General features: G+C 40.0%; 2 protein-coding genes across 4 annotated transcripts in view; one reads left to right on the top strand and one right to left on the bottom strand.

Moving 5' to 3' along the window:
• Positions 1–1,695: 1,695 nt before the first annotated feature.
• On the top strand, positions 1,696–18,188 carry LOC124143886 (methyltransferase-like protein 27). Its single transcript, XM_046513040.2, has 6 exons — positions 1,696–1,781; positions 7,610–7,787; positions 12,553–12,681; positions 14,783–14,921; positions 15,443–15,535; positions 16,545–18,188. The coding sequence occupies exons 1-6, from the start codon at positions 1,711–1,713 to the stop codon at positions 16,727–16,729; spliced, it is 795 nt and encodes a 264-aa protein (XP_046368996.2). The 5' UTR covers positions 1,696–1,710; the 3' UTR covers positions 16,730–18,188.
• A 2,420-nt stretch (positions 18,189–20,608) lies between these two features.
• Positions 20,609–27,408, bottom strand: part of LOC124143887 (inositol hexakisphosphate and diphosphoinositol-pentakisphosphate kinase 2-like) — an 86,981-nt gene continuing 80,181 nt past the window's right edge. For all 3 annotated transcript variants that reach the window (XM_048393344.1, XM_048393345.1, XM_048393346.1), the window contains 2 exons: positions 25,822–26,031; positions 20,609–24,372 (listed from right to left, as the gene is read on the bottom strand). In XM_048393344.1, the coding sequence (XP_048249301.1) occupies positions 24,161–24,372; positions 25,822–26,031 (422 nt within the window). In that variant the 3' untranslated portion in view covers positions 20,609–24,160. The remainder of the gene's footprint in view (positions 24,373–25,821; positions 26,032–27,408) is intronic.

Below are 27,408 nucleotides of genomic sequence, written 5' to 3'. Positions count from 1 at the left end.
ACCTTACGAGGGCGGAACTGTGACGTTCTGGGTCGGCATTTGCGGGGAAGAGAAGACGGAACTTGTCAGCATCGAAGACAATCTGACAGCACAACGCTACATTGACAATATCTTACGGCAAGTGGTTCTTCCTTTCATCCAGCGTCAACAACGGACGGTGTTCCAAGAAGATAACGCCACACCCCATAAAGCTCGTATTACTAGAGACTTCCTCAACGCCAACAACGTGACTGTCCTGTCGTGGCCAGCGCGATCACCAGATCTGTCACCGCAAAAACATCTCTGGGACCAGCTGGGGCGTCGTCTTCGGAAACGTCAACATCCTCCCTTCACGAGACAAGCGTTGATCGTTGCCCTCCGTGAGGAATGGAATCGGATACCTGCAGTCGATGTGAGGACGCTTGTCTACTCAGTTCGACGCCGCATTCGAAGATGTATTGCCGCTCATGGAGGCCATATCCCGTATTGAACGGTCTGGGCCGTCGTCACCTTAAAGTTGTAACCAATGTTGTTGATCGAATACTGGACGAATGACCCCTTGTCAAGAAATGTCCCTCTTGGAGGTCAAGGACTTTGTTGTTGAATTAGAAAATTCGCATTTTACTGTTCTGAATGATGAATTTCTACAATACAATTGTTATTGCTGCATCAAATGTGTTGGTCATATTTTATCCTAGAAAAATACAGGTGTTTTAAATTCCATGTATTGGCTGCATGAAATAATCACATTAAAATTAGAACTTATGGGATGGGATGTCTCAGATGTTTGTTTAGCGGAGCGATACTAAAATATGAATTTAATGAGAATGGAGCATGACACTCCAGTTTCGAGAGGAGATTTGTTATTAAAAAAATATATGTCAATTGCGTCATTCACAGTTTCTGGAAAAAGGACTTGCTGCACATATTGTTTTTCATTTGACACGTGAATTCCCGAGCGTTTGACTACTAGGCCTTACTATATTAAACTTACCGTCATGTTATACATTTGATTGGGGTTTTAGACCCTTTAGACTTTTAATAACGTTATACAACAATAAACACCAAGTTGAAATGGTAGCCTATATTTCGGTCTGGTTGTAAAAACCCACCAGGATCCAATGTGAACGGAATACATATATATATATATTATAATTGTATATATTAATTGTAAAAGAATTTAACTAAAGTAACTCAACACGAGAACGGGTATCTACATGTGTGATATCAATTATTAATATATTTCAAATGATGGCATATTATACTCAGGTGCAAAATTAACGAATACCAAGATACACACAAATACATGTTATTTCGTTTGTTTTGTTTGTTTGTTTGTTTGTTTGTTTGTCTGCAATATTCCATCTATATGACGGCGTGAACACACTATGACATTTAAAATAGTCAAATGTAATAAATGTTATATTTGGGATAACACTTTCTTTGCAAAGTACAGATTCTCGTACCTTTTGGGTACACTGCCAGAGTGAGGCACCTAATCGCCAGCTGGTTTTGTGTACGCTGGCAATCACGCTGGCATCACGCACATCACGCACATCGCGCATATCACAAATGCCAAACAGTCTGTCAAACTACCTGACAAGCCTAATAAATAAGTATGCTTATAAACAGCATACTGTCCCGGTCTTGTCTTCTGAACCTCAGATGCAGTTGACACCAAGCTAGGCGTGCCTGACGGTGATGTTGAAGCAACATTGGGCTTATCGCTCGATGTCGGGGCCGGATGCTGTGCTGCCTCAGCCGATTGCATACGGTTCTGGCACTAATTGGTCTCAACCCAGGTATTTCCCTTTTTTATGATTTTATACCAATTTCAAAATCAAAAGTTTTCCACAACTTTTCAAACAGAAATTGTTTATGTTCTGCGGCTTGTTTGTTAATGTCCGCCACAGTCAGCAATAGTCCACCTCTGCCGCGTTGGCATGTAAATAATGGAATCTGGGACAGACAAACCAGTGGTTGATATGAAGAGCATTGCCCAACGCGGCCGGGTTTCGATGACATGTTATAAACCAAGTCACCGAGCCTGACACTCAGATCAATGTAATTGGACGAATGCAATGCACGCATATCACGCATGTTACAACTGCCAAATAGTCTGTCACACTGACAAGCCTCAAAAACTAGTTCTGCAAGAAATATCATATTGCCCATATATTAACGGTACAAACCTTCCCCGCCCATTCTTCAATGTCTCAATTATAATTATATATACTATATTAACGGTACAAACCTTCCTCGTCCATCCTCCAATGTCTCAATTATAATTATATATAATATATTCGGTTCAAACCTTCCTCGCCCATCCTTCAATGTCTCAATTATAATTATATATAATATATTCGGTTCAAACCTTCCTCGCCCATCCTCCAATGTCTCAATTATAATAATATATAATATATTCGGTACAAACCTTCCCCGCCCATCCTTCAATGTCTCAATTATAATGATATATAATATATTCGGTACAAACCTTCCCCGCCCATCCTTCTATGTCTCAATTAGAAATATATATAATATATTTGGTACAAACCTTCCCCGCCCATCCTTCTATGTCTCAATTAGAATTATATATAATATATTCGGTACAAACCTTCCTCGCCCATCCTCCAATTCAATGTCTCAATTATAATTATATATAATATATTCGGTACAAACCTTCCCCGCCCATCCTTCAATGTCTCAATTATAATAATATATAATATATTCGGTACAAACCTTCCCCGCCCATCCTTCAATGTCTCAATTATAATGATATATAATATATTCGGTACAAACCTTTCCCGCCCATCCTTCTATGTCTCAATTAGAAATATATATAATATATTCGGTACAAACCTTCCCCGCCCATCCTTCTATGTCTCAATTATAATTATATATAATATATTCGGTACAAACCTTCCTCGCCCATCCTCCAATGTCTCAATTATAATTATATATAATATATTCGGTACAAACCTTCCCCGCCCATCCTTCAATGTCTCAATTAGAAATATATATAATATATTCGGTACAAACCTTCCCCGCCCATCCTTCTATGTCTCAATTATAATTATATATAATATATTCGGTACAAACCTTCCCCGCCCATCCTTCAATGTCTCAATTATAATTATATATAATATATTCGGTACAAACCTTCCCCGCCCATCCTTCAATGTCTCAATTATAATTATATATAATATATTCGGTACAAACCTTCCTCGCCCATCCTTCAATGTCTCAATTTTAATTATATATAATATATTCGGTACAAACCTTCCCCGCCCATCCTTCAATGTCTCAATTATAATAATATATAATATAATCGGTACAAACCTTCCCCGCCCATCTTTAAATGTCTCAATTATAATTATATGTAATATATTTGGTACAAACCTTCCCCGCCCATCCTTCAATGTCTCAATTATCATCATATATAATATATTCGGTACGATACGATTATCAAGCGTAGTATATATCCGTTCTATCCTTTATCATACATGTAGACTGGGTAAAAGACCCATGTTTGTCCGACATGGATATTGTAAACCACGCAAGTACATGTGGGTAATCTTAATATGAACGTGGGAGTCCCAGGTGAGAATAGATACCCAGTATGTCAGGTTTGTTGTGTGGGAGATTAAGAGTAGAAATCGTATGAGCAAGCTCTGCTCATGAGGCTTCCGGTCATACGTCATAGTCATGTGCTTTAGTGTGAAATGGTTACGAGTAAATCGGTCAGGTTTGAAGGAGGAACCAGTTTGAACCGAATTAGTTGCATAAGAATTTGAGCTCAATTATCTCAACACGTGCCTGGGAATCTAAATCGGCCATCGATATAATCTAGGGGTCAGAATAATCTCCATTTGTTTTGTAAACACAGTATACTCTGGGACAGAAATAAGGAACACACAGGTATTTCCTGAAACGTTGGGACTCGGGTTACAAAAGGTCCCCAGGACTTATCATAACAGGCCACAGAGGTGAAGTGGGGAGTGAAATGGTGTGTGTGTGTGTGTGGCTGCTTGTACTAGTCCTGCCTGATGCCTACTTAATAGTGCTAGCACAATGAGATAACATGCTGCAGTTTAACATAAATACCCCACTCAGACACAGTATACTGACTCCGAGCCGACAAGTTCATGCTTTAGCCCCTTAATGCCGAGCGCCAGGCAGGGTAACAACAAGAACAATCTTTTAACGTGTTATGTTATGACGCGGTCGGGGATCGAACACTGGACCTTCGTCACAGTGGCCACTCGGCTCATTTTGATTCGGATAAACCCGTAGGGGCCATGGGGTAGTCTACTGGTTAAAGCGTTCACTAGTCACGCCAAAGACCCGGGTTCGATTCCCTACATGGGTACAATGTGTAAAGCCCATTTCTGGTGTCCCCCCCCCCCCCCCCCCCTTCGTTGTTTTAGCCCCTTAATGCCGAGCGCCAGACAGGGTAACAACAAGTACCATCTTTTAACACCCTTTGGTATGACGCGGCCGGTGATCAAACCCCGAACCTTCCACTCCCCGCGCGGACGCTCTACCACTAGACCAAGGAGGCGGTCAGAGCTCTATATAAACTCCTTCGCATTCACATACAGGTTACGTGATAAAGATCCACTTTTTGTGGTACAATTTTTTGGCATTGCATACATTGATAATATTAGCCCTAAAATAGGTCGTGTTTTAAGCTTGATACCGTTCAAATATTTTTCATCGCTTCGCCAAAATTATCTGTTTCGAGACTACGGTGGCTAATGAGCAAGGTTACACACCATAACACTTTATTCGAAATTTAATATAGTGAGTGAGTGAGTGAGTTGGGTTTAACGCCGCTTTTAACAGTATTCCAGCGTGTCAGCTTAATGTGGGAGGAAAGCCCGAAGTGATGTAGGTCTCAGACGTTTACCACTTCGGTGAAACCCACGAGCACGGGTATGGTGATGACAAACCTAGAAACGTAACCGGGGGGAACCGGGATTCGAACCCACAATCATAGGTTTCTGGTATGCCCAAGGGACGCAACTCTGCACAGCGAATCGCGGCGCCTTAGGCGAATGGGCCATCCGTGCCCCCAGATTTAATATAGATAACAAGAGCGGAAGGTCGATGGGTCAATCATTCCCCGGCTGCGTCATACCAAAAAAAGGTAAAAGATGGTACTTGTTGTTACCCTGGCGCTCGTCATTAAGGGGATAAAACAAGGACTGGTTGTATTGAAGTAAAAATAATTCGTCTGAGTGTGGTATCCATGTTAAACTGCTGATGCATGGTATATCAGTGCACTATAACACCGGTATATTATAAAGTACAGATAAATACAATAAGCGACACACACACATATGCATGCACATCGATGCTTGAGTGAAATAATCTTTGACACGCTATAAAACCACGTTTCACCTCAGCTTACCTAATATAGATAACGGTAACTATTCCGGCATAAACTGGCGGAACTGCGCCTGACGACAAGCAGGCTTACTGATTGACACTGGGCGACCCTCTCTACGGGCCCTGACTAGCGCCAGTCATAACTGGAATACTCCGGATCTATATCAGACATACGGGAGTACAGCGGAGTGTATTATCATTGTTTACTCCATAATAATCAAAGTTCGGTTGTTTTTTCAACCCAGTCACCCCAACCCGCATGTACAAATCATGCAACAGGCGACATCACGATCTGACTTAGTGATTTTCAAAGTAATTCGGTTATGAATAGAATCATCAGAAGTGCTTTATTTACAGCTCTCTGTATAAGTATATTTCTTCCCCCTTTTTGGTACCCTGGATACCGAGCCCTTTTGTTTGTTTGTTTGTTTGTTGTTTAACGCCACGCTCAACAATATTCCAGCTATATGACGGCGGTCTGGAAATGATCGAGTCTGGACCAGACAATTTAGTGATTTACTTCATAAGCATCGATCTACGCAATTGGGATACAATGACAAGCATCAACCAAGTCAGCGAGGCTGACCACCCGATCCCGTTAGTCGCCTCTTACGACAAGCATTGTCGCCTTTTACAGCAAGCATGGGTTGTTGAAGACCTATTCTACCCCGGATTTTCACGGGTCTTTTGACCAGTAATCCGGATGCCACAGTGAAGTACGCTGGATGCCATGAAATGTTAATCTGGTTAAATACATTAGGTGGAAATATATTTTTCGTTTTTTCTTGTCTTCATACAAACAGTGAGAAATCAATCAAATATTTAGCTCCAACCTTATAATGAAAATATATTTTACTTTTACCAGCTATGTACACTGGAATGACTCAAGAAAAATTAAGTGATATAATGTCAGTCAGTTTTGAAGAAGTTTGTTTCACTTGCCTGATCATAACTTGACGTATATAACCGATCTTTCTCGACCCTTCGACTGTGAAAATTGTACTAGTCACGATGACAAACAATGAGGGTATAATTGGTTAAAAAATCACGGAAAACGTCCAGTGTACACCAGCATTATTCTTGCATCAGCCAATTCTTGAGCTAATAATATAAATCCTCCAGAGTAGATTTCAAATGAAAGTGTCAATGTGTTTTCTAAAGAGGTAAACAGAGACGTGGTAAATGTGACTTGTCACCGTGCAGTTGAATGATGCAACACCACCAACAAAGGAGCGGTGTATTGCAGAACCAAATTCAGTAACGATATGCACGCCACATGACGTAATCCACTGGTGCGGATTATTGGCGATTTATACTTAGCTGACACTTTGTTCAACAATGATTATTTCATACCCATTGAATTCCCCCTTTATACCACGAAATTGTTTGGACACAAGGTGTTTTCTTAATGGTATATTGGCGGCCATCTTGGATTAATATGGCCGTCATTTTCTTAGGATTTTGCGCCTAAAATGAAACAAAATTATTTCTTTGTAAATATAGAACGGAAATAAGTAACATTATAATTGCAAAATCAACACGTTCTCATTCCCCAGTGAGATATTATATTACCACTATGTGTAAGAACCCATGTGGGGAAACGAACCCGGGTCTTCGGCGTGACGACCGAACGTTTTAACCACTAGGCTACGCCACCGCGTCACATGACTGTGTACACAATCTATACATGATATGGTCATGCAACATGACTGTGATGACGATATGAACATGATATTCGTGATACAGTTATACAATATTTCTGGTGTCCCCCGCCATGATATTGCTGGAATGTTGCTAAAGGCGGCGTTAAACCATACTCACTCACTCACTGTATGACGGCGGTCTGCGAATAATCGAGTCTTGACCAGAAAATCAAACAACAACAACAACAACAACAAAAACAACTTGTACTGACACATTGAATGCAAACTGGCGTGTTTCTGTCAGCAACATACATGTGGAAAGTTACCTCCCTTGTATGACATAAACACCCGGGATGAAATATGACGGGAAATGATGCGGATGGCAAGTGCTTTAGTCGACCTCAGAAGGAAACGCCCCCTAGACGTAAAGAAACTTACCTGTTTATGAAACGCCCAATTGATCGACGTAAACAAACGAAACTGTTTATGAAATGCCCCCTTTATTTGTGTGAACAAATTATACAGTTTTTCGTGGTCCTCAACTATGTGGATTCTGCAGTAAGGAATACCCATTATAAACAACCGTTCTCGTCCAGCACAGGCACAACGGAAATGATGTCAAACAACGCAAACATCTGTGGTCAACTGGGCAGCTGGCGGGAAGACGATGCGCTCGCCTATACACAGAATTCCCGAGCATTTCGAAAGGGAATTTCAACTTTTGAAGCTGTCGACTACTACTCCCAGTGGGCCGAATGTCACCAATATGATGAGGTAAGACGGGCATAGAGGTTCTGTAAAGTATTTTTCTTGAGATAATTAAATTGCTAACGTTTTTCATTGGTCCCTCGAAAATTATTCATATTCATAAATTATAGTATTCAAAATTAACAAATATGAGCATGTTTTTATTGTTTTGTTATTTCTATTCTTTAGTTTTTCCTTGTTTTAAGTTGTTTAATTAGAATATGTGAGAGAAATAAAGATGTTTGGATATACATTTAATTTCAGTAGATCTAAATGATATTCATAAATATAATATTTGAAAGTTTGTATCAGTTCTGAATATAATCGAGTGTAATGAATGAAACTATGAAATCATTTTATTGCCCCAAAAGTAATTACGGGAGCTCGGAATTTATTTGTTCCAGTTTCTATTGAAAATAAGTAAGTGAGTAGGGTTTTCCGCCGCTTTTAGCAATATTCCAGCAATATCACGGCAGGGGACACCAGAAATGGGCTTCACACAACGTGACCGTGTAGGGAAGCGGACCCAGGTCTTCGGCGTGACGAGCGAACGCTTTAACCCCACCGACCCTATTGAAAATAAAGCAGATGGGGGTGGGGAATACCTTGACGGATCAGGAAACCAAGAGGGTTATATCACGATACGTTGTATATACTGAACCGCAAAAGAAATGCACTATGGACGGATATATGAGAAACCTTATTTCTCCAAACACTATAAACATACTTTGAGATATATTAAAGAGATCAAACTTGGCAAAACCGATCATCAAGGTTGAAATTAAAGTGTCAAATGTTCTTAAAGTGAAACACAACAGTAGTCTCTGAGAAAATGGCATCACAAGTCAGTATCTCGTGTGTCCGCCATGTGCATTGATGGCTGCCGTGCAACGTCGATACATGGAATGGATGAGGCGGTTGATGAAGGCCATAGGCACTTGAGCCCACACTCTGAGGAACACTTGACGCAGTTCAGCTGTCGCACAATCTGACGATTCTGACGTCGGGTGGTGACCCTTGGTCTTCCACTACGTGGTCGGTCATCTGTAGTGTTGGTGGTCTGGTACCGTTGCTGGAACCTGTATATGGTCCTTACGTGGACTTGAAATGCATTGGCTACATGCCGGGCGGTTTGTCCAGCTTGCAATCGTTCAAGGGCTTGGTGTCTCTGATTTCTTATCAATCTTGGCATGTGGTAGCAATTCAATAACGGATGAATGTTATCCGATCTGGGTGGATTTTTATAGGGCAAGAAATGGGGGAACGCATGTGCATTTCAATTTGCACGGTACTCACGTGCAACGGGTTACCATGGCCGTTGACGTGATGTGTTTGGGCGATTGGTTTTTTTTGTCATCTGCTTTGCTTTCTTTATCATCAAATTTCATTTTTCCAGTCAAGGTTATGTTTAATTTTAGAAACTTTGGCAAAAATTACCCAGATGTACAAATGACAACTTTTCGTGCAATGTTACGTTGGGTGACGTTTCTTTTGCGGTTCAGTATATATTACATGTACACCGAGCGAACATCCAAGATAAACCGAGCGAATACCAAGATACACACTCATACATTTTGCTTCTTTTTTTTTCTTTGTTTGTTGTTCAACGCCGCACATAGCAATATCCCAGTTATATGACGTCGGTCTGTAAATAATCGAGTCTGGACCAGACAATCCAGTGATTAATATCATGAGCATCGATCCACGCAATTGGGACCGATGACATGCATCAACCAATTCAGCAAGTGTGACCACCCGATCCCGTTAGTCGCCTCTTATGACAAGCGTAGTCGCCTTTTACGGCAAGCATGGGTTGCTGAAGACCTATTCTACCCCGGATTTTAACGGGACACATTTTGTTTCGACTCAATACACCTGTTTATGTTTGACGAATTCAATGCATGCACATCAAGCATATTACGACTGCCAAATAGTCTGCCATTATTCCAACATTTCTAACCACGGAGTGCAGCTACGCCTAATGTCAATATGACCGTGAAGACCTGCAGTGTGATTGTGTACTACCATGTGAAATCACTTCCAAGACGTGGTGAGCTGATAAGAATAAAGTTATGCAAAACGCGTGTACTGAAAACAAAGATACGGTAATTATATGAAACGTGACTCCCTACCCTCTCAGTTCGTAAACAGACCCTGCTGGACAGATAAAAGACAAGGTTGGTAGGTTAGCAAAGGAATTCCGGATTGGAACCAGATATTTCTAGTTTAGTTCTCGATTACGCAGCATTGAAGGTGCAGTGCATTGGTGTGATTGTCTGTTATCTGAAAATGTGTCGGGCATGTCGTCACGGACAGATGATGACGGTGGCTCCGTAGGCGTTGGATGGACCATTGTTAGGTGGTATATTTGCGGTGAATGTAGAACTTATTTCTTTGTTTCTTAGAGACGCAGCAGTGCCGTAGCCAGCCGGTAGCAGTTGCCCCCCTGGATTTTTCATAGAAAACAGTTTTATTTAAATCAGGTTGGGTACAAGTGATACTTGTACAAATATCGTATCTCAATTGTGTGGATCGATGCCCACGATGTAAATCACTGGATTGGCATGTCCAGACTCGATTATTTACAGACCGCCGCCATATAGCTGACATATTGCTGTGTGCGGCGTTAAACAACAAACACGCAAGCAGGGGTTCATCATCGGAACAGTTTCATCTTTCTCTGACCGGACTATTACATCATTTCGAATAAGCGTATGATTTAACATTAGACCATTGAAAATATATTATAAGATTTTCACCCGCAATTCTCAAAATGTGAGGAGGTAGGCATTTTATTTTTAAATGTTATTTTGAGATTAGATTTATTTTTGAAACTACAGCTACAAAACCAGATATTTTAAAACTATGGCCTGAATGTTTGTTTCAGAAACGCGCGTTGCACCGATGTAATTTTGTGGCGGCAATTTCTATTTTTTTCGACAATCACACAATAATTTCTTTTTCGAATATTTTCGAGTATAGACTATTTTTTTAGATAAAATCCCAGCTGTAAATTGAGAAACAACGTATATTCCGAGGACATTCAGAAACAATCCATCCCAACATTTCAAAGAAATGGCAAACTACTCCAAAATAGTACCCTCTTTGTGCACCATGCTCTGTCAAAGTGACCGCCTCCGTGATCTAGTGGTGGATCGTCCGCCCAGAGAGCAGAAGGCCGGGGCTCGATCCTCGGACGCGTCATGCCAAAAGACGTTTAAAGATGGTACTTGTTGTTACCAACAAGCTCGGCCTTAAGGGGCTAAAACAAGGACTTGTCGGCTCGCAGTCCGTATACTGTGTCTGTGTGGGGTATTCATATTAACCTGCAGTATGGTATCTCAGTGTGCTATAGCTAGCACTATAAATCGGCACCAGTCCGGACTAGTACAAGCAGTAACACACGTGAATGCACGTCGCTATATAAGTGGGGTCACTTTCACCTGCGGTCACGGTTGGCCCATTCGTCTAAGGCGCCGTGATTCGCTGTGCGCCGTGATTCGTGAGAAACCTATGATTGTGGGTTCGAATCCGGTTCGCCCCGATTATGTTTCTAGGTTTATCAGCACCATACCCGTGCTCGTGGGTTTCACCGAAGTTGTAAACGTCAGAGACCTACATCACTTCGGGCTTTCCTCCCACATTAAGCTCACACGCCGCGATATAACTGGAATACTGTTAAAAGCGCCGTTAAACCCAACTCACTCACCTAAAGAGAAAGTACACATATACCTGTGGCCCGTCGGGTCCGTCATTTAAACATGTCATACAGGGAGAAAGTTAACTATAGCACAATATTCACTTAATTTAGGTGTATTCAGATTATCACATACTTTGGATAGTCGGGATCAGGACCGAGATTCTTATTTACATACCCTGTCCTGCTTGGTTACTTGTACCGTTATCTCAAATATATTTCAATATCTTGAATGGTAAACACGGGATCATACAGATTCGCGATAAAGATGTTTATTTTTATAATCAGTATACGATATACATGTAGTACTTAATGTCTACTTTAGATCTGCACTTAACATGATAACTTCACACGCTGTCCCGATAACGTTGCGGCCGCGTAGCGGATATGTACCGGCCTGGACTGGTCAGTTAGTTGTGGAAGCATTGCTTCCATCTTGTCTAATCTAGTCTAATCAAATCTAGCCTCTGCGACGCTGTGACGCAGGTATATGAATAATGAATTACGAATGCTTTGTATATGTAATGAATTTTAATTTTAGATGACTAAAATAATAAACAACGTTTTTGTTTCTTTGTTGTTTAACGCCTCAATCAGCAATATTCCTGCTACATGACGGCGGTTTCTAAAACAGCGTACTTGTATAAACGCAATATAGTTTCTTTCCTTCCATTAATGAGTTAAATACTAACTTGTTTACGATTACACAAACAGTTAAATCTTTTCAACTTATTTCAATCACTTCACAGATTTACTTCAGCCCACCTGGTGTAATTATAACTTTTCATTTCTCTTTTTTAGTCGCGGTGTGAGACAGAAGTTTACAAGTTTGGAGAAGTGGTTGAGTTTGTTTTCACTAATATCAGGTCGGAGGACACAGAAATCGGCACTGTATCCTTGTGAGGAGTCAAACCCGGGTCTTCAGCGCGACCAGTAAACACCTTAACCACAAGGCTACCCTATCTCCACTTTTGACATAAGAGCCCCTCGAGCATTTATTTCAGGAACATACAGAGTAGCAGACTGAAACTGATCTGACGATGGTTTTTCGAACCAAATTAAGCCAGAATTTGATGTTTTGTTTTCTACCTTCAGGACCTGCGACCTGGGCGGTACAACGGCCCCCTCATTACCGCCACCGCTGTTGCGGATTTCTTCCCCCGGGATAGGGAGGAGAAGAAGATCATGGATATTGCTGCAGGAACTGGATTTGTAGCAGAACATGTAGGTTTCTTTAAATAATACATCCTTTGCTAGTCTATAGCCAAGAAAACTCCAAAATTGGAGTTTGTGTGTGTGCTGCCCGGTCTTGTACCCTTTACAATTGTCCATATATATATTAGTTTCATTCATTTGGTAATTAGGGTATTATTAGGTCCCGTGTTACTTTCTTGCCCCCATTTCACTACGACCACGAATATCCCGAATCACCCCGAATAGGAAATGTTCATGTTCGTAGATAAATCTAAATCACTTCTTGAAGTTCTTAATTGAATCTTATTTGATTCCCAAACATTGGTACAGTTCGCGGGAGTTTTGTCAAAAACTTTCGTGGAAGGGTCCCCGAATTGCAATTTCGTGGATGTATCGTAATCCATTCGTTATTCGTTCTGATGTTCCGTAACAGTTTCGTAATCGATTCTTTTGCATTCTTGGCTATTCTTAGCGATTCGTGGCTCTCAAAATGTCTTGTTCTCAACACGAAAACATCCCGAGGCAGCCACGAATGTCCCGAGGCAACTACGAATCATGTAAGAATAACATGGGTTATTTGCCGTATCATCACGAATTTCGAAAGTTTCCGATACGGGGTGATTCGGGATATTCGTGGTCGTAGTGAAAGGGGGACATTAGTCTTCCAACCTTTGTGTATCGATCGATGACTTTCTTTACGTTTACACGAAACCTGACTACGGCAGTATGTATATCCTCTTTGCCTAGAAGCAGGAAATGACGTGGCAAGATATACGTACATGTGCATCCTGGTGTGTCAGCATGACGGTGCATTTTGCTGGAATCTCTACGCTCGTTATATCCAGCCAAGTAAACAGTGGCTTTGCAGAGTTACGTACAGGTTTACTGTTGATCGACAAATTAAAGGCATGTCAGCACAGCGTTACTCATGTATTTAATCAGTGTGCTCAAGTGTCCCAATCTCATTAAAAGCAGATTTTAGTTCTCGCTATCGCTAAAAATAGCGGTAGCGAAAACTAAGATCTGATTTTAATGAGATTGCAAGCGTGCTCAAGTGTGCTCATAGTCGCGTATGTGGTCCTGATAGGTTAGTTGTTGATAAGTGAAGACTGTATGGCTTACGTTTGCTCCTAACATATGAACTATACTAAGTGATACCACAATTTACTCTTAAATCTAAGGACCCGTGAAGATTCGGGGTAGAATAGGTCTTCAGCAACCCATGTTTGCCGTAAAAGGCGACTATGGTTGTCGTAAAAGGCGACCAACGGGATCGGGTGGTCAGGCTCGCTGACTTGGTTGATGCATGTCGTCGTATCCGAATTGCGTGGATCAATACTCATGATATTAATCACTTCACTGGATTGTCTGGTCAAGACTCGATTATTTACAGACCGCCGTCATATAGCTGGAATATCGCTGAATGCGGCGTAAAACAACAATCCAACCAACCAATCTTAAATCTAAGAATGCCCCTATATCATATTCATTACAGCGTTCATGTCAAAGGTTACGTTTTACTTGTCTAAGTATTAAGAAGACTTTTATGATCTCTAGAATTTTCCTAACGTTTTAAAATGTCCGCTTACACAGAAACGGGTGTGTCAGCTGTAAAAATTAGAAGTTAAAGTAACTGCTATGTTAACTAACAATTTCCATGCAATCTGTGATGATAAATTTAAAATCACACATTATACACGGTAATGCTATCTCACCATATAACTTCTAGAGTTAAGTAAGAGTTTCTCTCAGGATTTTGATATCCGCCTGTCTCCACCATGCAACGTCATCCCAACTTTAACTTATTTGATATTCAACAACTTGGAAACTCACGATCATGGGCCTATGTAAGATTCGAACCCTCGGCCAGCGGATACCAGCATGGTACAAGATGTTGTGTACACTCCTGATGTTACCGCCTCTTTCGTTCCAGGGGCGGTCGGGTAGCCTAGTGGTTAAAGCGTTCGCTCGTCACGCCGAAGACCCGGGTTCGATTCTCGACATGGGTACAATGTGTGAAGCCCATTTCTTGTGTCCCCCGCCGTGATATTGCTGGAATATTGCTAAAAGCGGCGTAAAACCATACTCACTCAGTCACTCACTCACTCACTCACTCACTCTTTCGTTCCAGCTGAGGGAAAAGGGGTTCCTCCATATCGACGCCCTGGAGCCGTCAACTCAGATGATCCTCAGGGCGAAGGAGAAGGGCCTGTATGAGAACTACTACAGCGATTTCCTGACCGAGGACCCGCTACCGACAATCATGGAAGGTGAGCTACAGTCTGATATTACCAACAATCACGAAAAGCGGGCTTAAGTGTCATATTGCCAACAATTATTTAAGGTGAGCCTTAACAGCCTTCAGACGTACGTGTAGTAGACTGATTTTGAGTGGTAAGCTATAGCCCAGCGGGTAGGGTGTTGGCGTGTCAAGCTCAAGTTCGATTCCCTACATTAGTCAATTTCTGACCCTACGTGCTTGTTATTCAAGGTCACATGTAGCTTCACAAAATGGCATTACTCAATGTTGTTATATCTGACGTTAAGCTTAATAATGTTTTAGAAAGAAGGCGTGGCTAAGTATATATATAGACAGAGTAAACTACGTTCATAACGAACACGCTTATAGCGAACTGACGGATATAACGAACTTATTTTTTGGTCCCTGCCATTTGCTGTATATATGCTGAAAACGAACTTCTAGTGGCTCCTTTGTGTTCGTTATAACCGTAGTTTTCTGTATATATACATGTGCCGATAACCGACACTGTATTTGTTCTTTGTGTTTCAGACACGTACGACTGTGTTGTTATATGCGGCGGAATGGGTGAAGGTCATATACCGTGTTCCGGAATTAAAGAACTGATCCGGATCACCAAACCAGGTAAGAATCGGACTACAATTACGTTTTAAAAGCGAGTGAGTTATATGCTGATTTGAACAGCATTAATGTTGAATCGTATTGACAGTATTAAAGTCCAAAATACGCAGTGAAGGTCTTTGGCGAAACCCATTAGCACGGATTTCATACTGACAAACCAAGGCTTACTAATGGGGTCTATTAACTGCCTCCGTGGTGTAGTGGATAGAACGTCAGCCCGGAGCGCGGAAGGTCGGTACTTCGATCCCCTGGCCGCATCATACTAAGAGGCGTTAAAAGATTGTACTTGTTATCCTGAATTATTATGATAAAACAAGGACTGGCTTTCACGGAGTCAATGTACAATGTCTGAGTGCATCTTCCCGAGGCAAGGGAGTTTACTGAGCCTTGGGAAGATGGTCTGAATTGTGTGTGAGTGAGTGAGTGAGTCGGGTCAGTATTCCAGTTATATCGCGGCGTGTCAGCTTAATGTGGGAGGAAAGCCCGAAGTGATGCAGGTCTCAGACGTTTACCACTTCGGTGAAACCCACGAGCACGGGCATGGGCTGACAAACCTAGAAACATAATCGGGGCGAACCGGGATTCGAACCCACAATAATAGATTTCTGGCTTGCCCAAGGGACGCAACTCTGCATAGCGAATAGACGACTGGGCCACCCGTGCCCCCCTGAATTGTGTATCAATGTTAAACTGCGGCATGTTATCTCAGGGGCCTAGCACTATAGAACCAGCACAAGTCCAAACTAGTACCATCCCAGCGTAAGAAATTGGTACTAGTCCCATAGCCCTTGCCAAGCTGCCCAATGGTTAAGGTACCATAAGGACTAGTTAAATGTGCCCCTTTTCAAGGGTTTTGCTATATGTTGTCATTAAAAGGACTAGTTGACTACAACTGGTAGTTTCTATTGCTGCAAACCACATACATGCAGGTACCGCTATGTAAGTGCAATACTCGTGAACGCGGCTTTAAACCCTATTGTAACTCAACTAACCCTATGCACTCTATTTTCAGGCGGGCTGATATGTATCGTGATGCGTGAACAATATCTGGTAGAGGTGGACGAATACAAAGATCGTCTGGAACCATTGATGGACTTTCTAGAAATGGCGGGGAAATGGGTCCAGGTAGCACGTGACACGGTCCAAGACTACTTCATCAATATCCCGGGCGTTGTGTACATGTACACCAAGATATGAACTCTGGCAACCAGTTTCTCAAATGAAACCCAGATGACGTCCACTCGCCCCTCGAGTTTAGCGTAGATTTGTGCTTGTCGCTGTGCATATGGGTTACGTCTGCTCTTGCTCCTTCTAATATATCAGAGGCTGGTCCATAGTTAATACTTGAATGAACCCATATTACTTTCGTTTCATTTGGCCAACAGAAGCAAGACTATTTGTTCCATGTAATATTAAGTTTTTAATGGAGCCCTATAACACTACCGTTGCAGTAAACAGAGACAAAGGTTCCTTTCAGACTGTTTCCACTGCATACGACAATCAGACTATATTATTATCGGATCTCCAAAGATATGTACAAGTCCTTAAATAGAATTAAAAACCAAGAGACACCCTTCAAAGTACCCAGACAACATGCCGAGTATATATGATGGTATCCATATTTGTGTTGGCGCAGTGTTGTATCATAATTCTATCCCAATAAAGTTGAACATGTGTAAATGAGCGCTGGTGTAACCCTCTCGGCCCAGTGAAGAACCTCTGTACACAACGTTTCCTCCAGAGAACTGAACCCAGGAAATGTCCTGACCCGTTGACTTGAACGGTAATATTGAATTATCATCCAAAACTAGATGAATTATCATCAACACTGTAGATATCGCTGCAATGAAATTACATCACAATGCTTTGCAGACCATTGTGACGTCACGGGTTACCATGACGTCACAAAATCAAATGGCATCACTAATGGCTCTGCTACTGAAGTTGTTAGCAGTACTTTTTACACTGAAGACACTGCTAATTACTGTCTACAAAAAAGTTGGAAGAATGATGTTGGATGATAAATAAAATCTCACCCTCGTGTCTTTTGATATAAAATGTATCAACACTCTTTGATAAAAGTGGCAAAAATCCTCGGCAAGCCTCGGAATGTTTCCACTTTTTTCAACTCGTGTTGATATATTTCATATCAAAAGACACTCGGGTGAGATTCTCTATATATCTATGCCCATTGAATTCACAACGAAAACACACAAATTGTTCACATTACTAAATCACGGAGTGATCTACAACCGATGGTGAAGGTACTAGCACAGGCTGAAACGTACGGTGGCTGATAAAGGTGGCTCTACCACTATACCCCTCCAGATCAGCCCGTTACCAACGATCCACGTCATCAGGGCACGGTGACACATTTTAATTTCCCGGTCCTCACTGGTTCTGCACAAACTTCAAGTACTCGGTCCCTTTCCGGAAATCCCCAGGATCCACCGTTCCTGTCATTACATAGCAAATTGTTGTATTTTTAACATGGTGAAGCTTGCTATTTGCTGCGAACGTTTTTCTTTCCACCACGTTTTTTCCATGTGGGCGTAGGGACTTGCTGTGTTTTAACAGCAGTCAATGAGAATCTATGACTGATCATGTTACCATCTCATGTATGTATTCATAGAGGAAGTAAACCTGGTTTAGCACATGCGGTTGTGTTGTTACTTTCATTGCTTTGACGTTTTTTTGACCAGACAAACCAGTGATTGACATCATGAGCTTCGATGCACGCAACTGGGATACGATGACATGCATCAACCAAGTCAGCGAGCCTAACCACCCGATCCCGTTAGTGGCCTTTTACAGCAAGCATGAGCTGCTGAAGACCTAGTGCATCACCAACATTTTAATTTCGTGGAGTTTTCAAATAAAGATTGAGTGAGCTTGAATAAGGCCACTTTGAACAGTGGTTCAGTTATATCAAGGCGTGTAGGGGGAACACAAAAAGCATTGCATGTTTTAGACCTGTACAACTTCGGTGAAACCCACCAACAGGAGTATGGTGCTGACAAACCTGAAACATAACCATGTCGGACCGGGACTTAAACCCATGATATGAGGGTTATAGGATTAGGCCATTCCTGCTCCCTTCAAATAAATGCTAGGCATGGTTCTAAATGAGCTTGGAGTGAACTCTTGGTCCAGATTGTATGGTTACATGCACTGAAAACTCTGTGTTTGCATATATGCGTGTGTGTGTGTGTGTGTGTCTGTGTGTATTTTGATGTTCATAATTTAACCGTTGACACTCATATTTGGCACCTGAAGGGGGGGGGGGGGGGGGGGGGTGATGTCAGCTATATCACAGCATCCAGTCTGGGCCAGGCAAATCAGTGACAGCAAATAATGAGAAATATGACCAAATCACTGAGTGGGCCATCCAACCTCATTAACCAAACAACTGGTTGATAACACAAGCACATAGTATCCACTCGATTCCAATTCTGTCGGCTCTTACAGCTCATCTGGGGAACTAGGAACCCTTTGAGAGTCCCTTTTCTTGAGATGATGGCAAAGATACTGCAGATGTAAGATCCAACACATTCGATCACTTGGGACCTGAGCTTTTATTAGTGTAATGTAAATGGCCAACATTTCCAATTATGTTATGTCACATTGGTCAAAATCAAGGATCCGGCTCTGGCAATTGTCTGGTAAAATAAGCCTGAAATAGCAATAAGGTGTACACACATTTCTTCCAGACCTACAGGTGAATCAGTTAAAAAATAACCAATATTATAACTGAAAAGAAATTTAATGCAATGATCGGAAGAAATTATTATTGTACCAGAAATAACATTCTAATATTTTGTTTTTCTTGTTGCTACTTTTTCTATATATTCATTTAAAATATCAATACCCTTAATTGCATCACTTTGTATATTACAGGAACATATTTACATAAGGAACAATTTGATGCGTCTCCATTTGAGGTTTCCCTCAGTCTTTTTACCGTATAACTGAGTGAGTGAGTGAGTATGGATTTATGCCCCTTTTAGCAATATTCCAGCAATATCACGGCGGGGGACACCAGAAATGGGCTTCACACATTGTGCCCATGTCGGTAATCTAACCTGGGTCTTCGACAAGACGAACGAACGCTTTAACTAATTGGCTACCCGACCACCCCTTTTACAGTATAAAATAATGAGTGAGTGAGTGAGCGAGTTTGGTTTTATGCCGCTTTTAGCAATATTCCAGCAATATCATGGAGGGGGACACCAGAAATGGGCTTCACACATTGTACCCATGTAGGGAATCGAACCCGGGTCTTCGGCGTGACGACCAAACATTTTAACCTTTAACCACTAGGCTACCCGACTGCCCCTATAAAATAATGCAGGGGCACTGAAGCTGACCTGGATACATAGTCTACAGTTTAGAATTCCAACAGAGACAGACACTTAAGAAAATTTGCTGTCAGGACTGATATTCAAATATTTCCTGCATAAATACTGAGGACTAAAAAATAATATAAAAATCTAAAGTATTGAACATATCGTCCCGTTTCAATATTTTCAGAATGCATGCTGCAATTGCATTGCATTTCAAATGGAAAAATTGGCTGAGCATCTAAGCAAGAGCTACAATATGGCTGAAACACAGCTGAAGCGCTGTTAATTATAACATGTCTTTTGGAACTAATGAAAGTACCATCTTACAAAACAATTTCCTATTTGCCATTACTGAACAACACTTACATAGTGTCTGTGATCCTTACTTTCAAAGATGAAACTTTCTGTAACTATTATGTTTTTATTAAAGTGGGCACTCCTTGACAATGCTTCCCCCATAAATTGTCATCAGAACCAACAAAATGGTTCCCAGCATGTGCAAAATGTGACTTAGCTTATGAGGAATGATATTCATGCAATCAGCTAAAAGAGTTTTGGAGACAGGATTTTATCATGTACAGGCCAATTTCTCAAGTACTGCTGACTGATGAGTAAAACAACATTCATCTGTTATTCATAACTTACTGAACCTGGAGCTGCTATGTAATGACCAGATATGCATCATAACACTGTTCCCCGAAGTAAGCGTTCAAATAACAACAACCATAAACTATCCACATCAAACAATTTATTCCAAACATAACAAAACTGTTTTCACAAAACAGTCTGCACATTTTCACTAACTGAACAGGGATACACAACTGTGCTCATATTATCATAATAAAGTCACCCATATATGCTGTCAAATCATGTCCTGTACATGTACCAACATGAATACTTCCAAGTGACTCTTTGCTTCATGTGTGATAACACTGTGCCATCACTAAAGGTGATAATGTAGTGACCAGAATCTCCTTATGTTGTTCCTGACTCTAGTTTACTTGTTATGCAGCCAAAGATGATTTCTTGGTTATACAGTCTGTGACTTTAGCCACTAGTCCAAGGCCTGGTCTCGTAAACGTTTCTACGATCTAGTAAGCTCTGCAATAGTAGTCAAGATAATAACACTAAAATATACTGAAAATGATACTAAGAGCCTTGTTCAGGATAGTAGACTCAAAAGTGCTTAGCACAGACTGGTTATATCTATCTTTTAAGTGGCACAGAAGCTGTAATAACAGTGAAGATAGACTTGTGGATTTGAACTTCTTTATCATTTCAATGCGAATCAATGAATCACTTATGGGTACTAGCAGTCAAACACAAACTTTGCATTAAAATATTTAAGAAGATGTAATCTGTAAATCAACAGTTCCCCGATTTCAATGTTGTATGCTTAAAAGTGGTATTGATCTGTTGAAGACAATCCTTCCAAACAGCCTGAAAACTGAAAAGCTGTTCAAAAATCAATAAAATACAAACCTGGCCAATGATACGGATATAACAAAGTAAAAAAAGATAAAAGAGCTGAACACAATATCAAAAAGGAAACAATATATTAATGTACCAAACATGGGAGGGATTATACTGGAACAAGGGAATGAAAAATAACTAAATAACACATCACTGGAAAGTATATTTTTTTTAAATATGAGAATACTGGACTTTCCATGTTTAGATTTTCATTTTCTTCCAGAATTGAGCTTGATGAATACACATGTGGTACAATTGTGGTAAACATTTCAGGCAGAACATCACAAAGAAAATATTTCACATCACCAGGTTCATAATTTTCAATAAATGAAGAACTATATATTTTGAAGGGTGTGTACGGGTGTGGAGCAGACAATTCAGTGATTGACCACATGATCATCAGTCTCAACAATTGGGTTACGATGACATGCATCAACCAAGACAGTGAGTCTGACCACCCTATCCCATTAGTCGCCTCTTACGACAAGCATGGGTTGCTGAAGATCAATAATGAAGTTGGTAAATCATAAATCAATCAGTAAACAGTTCATTATTGCAGACATGAAGATTCCAAGTCTACTCATACGGTCAAATACATCTCACAATAAACAGGTATTCTGAATAATATCTAAGATGTAAAGTCTTGTAATATATTTCTGAATAAGTAAACGTCAGCATAAATCGTTGGATTCAAACTTCTTGCACAATAGTAGTGTAAAGTCTCTCAAATTACACGATTCAACTGATTCAATTCAACGCAGACATATGGGTAAGAATTTAATACACATTTGGTGGTCTGAATCAACATTAGACAGGATGTAGCGCATCCATGAAATCATGAACAATATGCACTCTCATAACCATTATATACAAACAAACAAAAACAACCTTCATACACTTTGTACATCTTGTGCTTTTCACTCTCACAAAAATATCCTGTGCAAAAATAAGTCATATGTACACATTACCGGTACTTCTTATCATGGCAATCACAAAGAGCAATTCATTTACAATATCAGTATAAATGTAATTCTTCATGCAAACAAAGTGTCATACTGTTGGTACCGGGGTTGTTGCATAATCGCAATGCGAATGAAATGAGATCAAACAAAAGACCTCACCATAGTAATTGGTAAAGTATGTCATTCAGTGGCTGCTGTCAACACCACAACTGGTTAAAGATATGTCTGAATAAGCTTGAGACATTTACTGAGAAATGACATAATGGCTGACGATATATGGAGACATGTTTGTAAAACATGTTGTCATGCTAGGTTGATCACAAAGCTGACGACACAACACTGAGACATACCGGTAGCTCTTTGCACTGCAAATTTCATGGACTCTTTGCACAAAGTCATGGCATATATTTGTATTCTGTACACTAAAAAATGTACAATCAGGAATTGTTTGATTGCTATTGATCTAAGTTTTTAAGGGGACCTCTATATAGCATAATCCAATTTGAAAAGGTATTTGTAAAATTCGGTCCACTGACCATTGCTGACTTGCAATCCTTCAGGCAAAGAATTTCATAATAGACAAGCCCTTGACATACTTGATACAAAGTGCACTTGTATTATCAAGTAACAGATATTAGGATAACATTGTATCAGGGGTGCGAACTTGACACGAGCCAGCTTGCCTAAGTCTGCAAAATGTCTAAAGTATCCCGAGGGATAGAAGAACTGCAGGCTTTCTACTGGGTGTCAGAATATGTTATCACCACTTAGTAGCTAGTAGATGTCTTAAATTAAGTTGCGTCCCTGTGTACACAAGAAAAGAGGCTTTAAATATATTAGAGGTCACCCTGACTGCTGCCCTATTGCAGGATATCCCTCATAAGCCCCCTTGAACAATAAAACCGATTTATTCCAGAATGAATGTACACTGACTCTTATACCTTCACATAAGTATTTTCCCCTCGATTTAAACACATTCCATTTTGCATGTGCACTCTATATCACACACACAAATAATCATCACAATAATCATACATCTCATTACTACTATATACAAAGTTCATTCTACATGGATTTCATCAATATGATGAAATCCACAGTGTGGATAACAATATATACATGTGTTGGCCCTGAGTACTGTAGTAAGCATGGTGAACTATTATGCAACTTAATATAGTATGGTGAGGTTGGGGATAGAGATCACTCTGCAAACTGACACTTGTGACAGTCATCTTTCACACTAGAATCTAACCTACTACGCCATATATAGTAGTAGTGACCACAAATTGATGTTTATTTGTCTCAAGGATGATTTGATGGATGCAATGGATGTAACTGTTGATTAACTTCTTCAAGTAAGAATATTTCTCAATTGGTACAATAAATCATATAGTCATTATGACATAGATATCAAACCATGTCCTTAAATTCTGGTAAACAAAGTTTCTTCTCCAGTATAACCAGCATCTTCAAGATGTTTTCTTGGATACAAATAGTCAATAATACCCAACCATTTATTCCATAAAGAACTACAGCTATGTGGTTTTGCTATAGGGAAAACATTATCAGTGTCAGCATTGAGATCAATATTCCTTGAGGTATGTGTACTAGTAGATAAAGGGAAAGTATATTCTGCACCGATTCACCAACAATAAGTCTGTAGGCAGGTGACAGAGTTCTTGCTTCATGCAAACAGTAACACTTCTCATTTTTTCATGCGAAACAGGAAATGCTTCCTGTTTTGATGAATAACTTACGATCTTACTTGGATTCAACATGTTCCAAAGCATTGCACAGTTCTTTGTCACAAATAATGTGCTGTCATGGAGACATTATTGTCATTTCAATTTCTACATATTCTCAGGGTCATCTTTGACATCTTCTTTCTTATTTTGTGATGCGGCAGCAGCAGCCTTGGCAGCTTCGGCTTCAATTCTCAAGCTCTCTGTCTGACTGTCAATGTACATCTTCAGCTTCTGCATAATGTCAACTGGTGTTGACATTGTTGTCGGGGATGACGGACCACCGGAGGAGTTGCTGGAAGAAGGGAGACTGTGTCCCACTGAAATAACATTGGCAATTTGGGCAATGTCAGTAAGCTGTTAGTAACATAGTTAAATATAATAACAATCTAAGAATACTTTAACAGGATAAACTGATTTTGATTCCCTAAATTCAGATGGAAACATAATGTCAAATGTCAGGAACAAGCATGTAACCACACAGAGGTCCATAATAGGATTCTTGAGTAATGATACAATGCATTGATCTCAATTTATTTGGTGCACTGTCTTTGCTTGTCTAATGTGTGTACGATACTCATCTTGTGAACACATTTTAGATATCATATCAAATTTAACACCCAAGTCATGATTATATCATATCCATGATGGTTCCAGGGTAAAACTGTTCACTGATAATACTGCATATGAAATAGTTCACATCACTCATCGCACTGACCAAACATTTACACAGAGAAAACACTGCAGATGTTGGGTTTATTTTATTACTTCCACAAACATGTGAAGAAACATAGCCAGCCATGCCTCAATTTTCTAACTACTGATAAAAACTCTCACTTTTCAACAAGAAACAAAGTGATCAACTGAAATGAAATGAAGAAATGTAGATGAAGATATCTGTGGTTTTTTATAACAGTCTGGGAGGGGGTAACTTCAGGTTAATTGTCACTTTTTATTAATTATAAGATATATTATTGGAGTTAGTGTTTTATCTGGATCTCACTCGTGATGTTAACTCATGATATTACATAATTGTACAGGGTGAAATTTGCATAATGCAAATGACTTGACACCAACATACACAATTAGTCGTGATCTCAATCAAATGGTACATGTCTGGCACAGACACATTTTTTAAGAGATGTGAGTAGTTTTTTTCCATTGCTTAAGCCTCCCAGATCATGCCACTGATATGATCGCAAAATGAACTTCATTTCTGTGAAAACCTTACTAAACAACTGTGGAAATCTTGCTACATCTTTAAATATTTGGTCAAAAGTTAACTGACATAAGAAAAACTTAAACAGCAAAATCATTGTCTTTGCTCTCGGGTACCACATGCATCAATCAAACATCACACACTACACCCGTCACATCAATCATACCAACTTGCCCGAGAACAACCTGAAATTTGCCTACAACTGAGTGAGTATTGTTTCACACAACCTTTAGCAACATTTCAGCACTAGCACAGCAGGGGTACACCAAGAATGTCATTCACACATTTTACCTGATGTGGAGAATCAAATCTGGCCTTTGGCTTGATGAGCGAACGCTTTAAACACTAGGCTACCCCACCTCCCTTTTACCGTCAAGCAATGCATATTGAGCTTAAGCAGAATAAGATCCATCCTCAGTTCCTTGACAATGAAAGCCATTGAATGTTACCAAAGAAAAAGGTCTGAGAGTAAGTCTTGAGGTGCTAGTTTATTGGAGAAACCAGGCTGACTATTAGTGCCACTGGTAATATTAATGGTGCATGCACGAACCTCTAGAGACATTGAGGGGCAAGCCAGAGGCGGTGACAGCGGGGTGGGTGGATTGGGGGCCGACCATGCTGTATGGCGGTGATGCAATCGGGGTCACAAACTTGGTGTTGGTTGCGATACCCAGAAAGTCATCCATGTCCTTGAAAGTTAGGTTGTTGTGTAGAGTCTCCAGTGGCCGTAGAGATGGAACCATTCCAAATCCACCAAAAGCTACAAAGAAACAATGTGTGTTGATTATTTATAAAGAATGGATAGTTTAGGCCTCAGTACTTTGACCTAGAATTTTGAAAAATCAACTCAGTTTTGAAAAAAGTGCATACTGATAGATGCTCTGCTAAATTTGCATCTAGGTCCATGACTAGTAGTATTGAAAAAGGCCTGGTTCAGTTTTGCAAATCTCTGTTCAATAGTCAAAGTACTAGGACCATCTATGTTGTAATTGTTTCTGTAACAGAATAATAATTACCAAAGAATGAAAGGTTCTTCCCATTTCCCAATATCATTAAAATAGCCACAAAGAAATAAATGTTCAGATGTTTATAACAAACTCAAAGGTGAAATAGATTATCTTGGATATAAATTAGAGACAAGCATCTAGAGACAACTAGAGGAGACAATTGATGCAATTTTAGAACATTTAAACAAAATAATTGAGACAAAAAACAAATCAATTAAAAATGCGAACTTGAAATTAACGATGAATAGTTTCTATAGGTTAACATCTAACCATGCATGCATTATACAAGAGGACAACAGAGGATATTTGTGGATAGGGGAGGATTGAACTTTTTGTGAGGAGTGGAACATAATTATCTAGGTGTGGTATAAATACACAAAACACCGTTGAAGGGTGCAGTCCCTAATATATGGATTTATCAGGCAATTTTCAGATACAATGAATTTAAGATAACATTTGAAATTCTTAGTTTCCATAATAGAATAATTATCAAATGAAATATGACTGTAACTTATCTGAAGAAATTGTATAATGTCTATTATGTTATCTTCACAGAAACACCAAAAGCATTTTACATGTTCATACAGATCCGAAATCCAGCCATAATGGAACTCAAGCAAGAAAGCATCTCAGCTTGAAACACTGTCAAATATAATGAAACACCAACATAAGAACAGAAACAGAAACAGTTTGTATGTATAGTACATACTTTAAACATAAGCAAAGCATGTGGATGAAACTTTTTGAGTCCTTTGCTCTACCCAACCACATATACAGTCAAACACTGATGTCTCTAAATTAGACTTGCGTAAACAATTTGAATTATCCAAAGTTTGACACAACCGAAAAATGAGAGAATGATACAAAATGAAGGAATACGCATGGACTAAGCTTTCCCTATGAGACAACTTAAAGTGTGACACATCGGTGTTTGACTGTATATAATCAGATCACTCCTCGTGAAATACTAGTACCCGGGGTAACTGACTTCACCTTATTTTACACCATTAGCTTTTCCTAAATCTTCTTCGTTTACTTAAACCTTACATGGTTCTAATACATGTAATTACAAAATGAACTGCACATTAAACTATGAAACTATGATTCATCTACAACTTTGTTAATTATTA

This window comes from Haliotis rufescens, unplaced genomic scaffold, assembly GCF_023055435.1.
Source record: "Haliotis rufescens isolate VD_foot unplaced genomic scaffold, xgHalRufe1.0.p SCAF_12, whole genome shotgun sequence".
Classification (NCBI taxonomy): Eukaryota; Metazoa; Mollusca; class Gastropoda; order Lepetellida; family Haliotidae; genus Haliotis; species Haliotis rufescens.
This window is presented reverse-complemented; position numbering and strand designations above follow the sequence as displayed.

Coding starts and splice junctions, on each gene's coding strand:
- LOC124143886 (XM_046513040.2), top strand. CDS start 1,711: ATGTCGGGGCCGGATGCTGTGCTGCCTCAGCCGATTGCATACGGTTCT. Junction 12,682..14,782: donor CTGGATTTGTAGCAGAACAT/GTAGGTTTCTTT, acceptor CTTTCGTTCCAG/CTGAGGGAAAAGGGGTTCCT. Junction 14,922..15,442: donor GCTACCGACAATCATGGAAG/GTGAGCTACAGT, acceptor TTTGTGTTTCAG/ACACGTACGACTGTGTTGTT.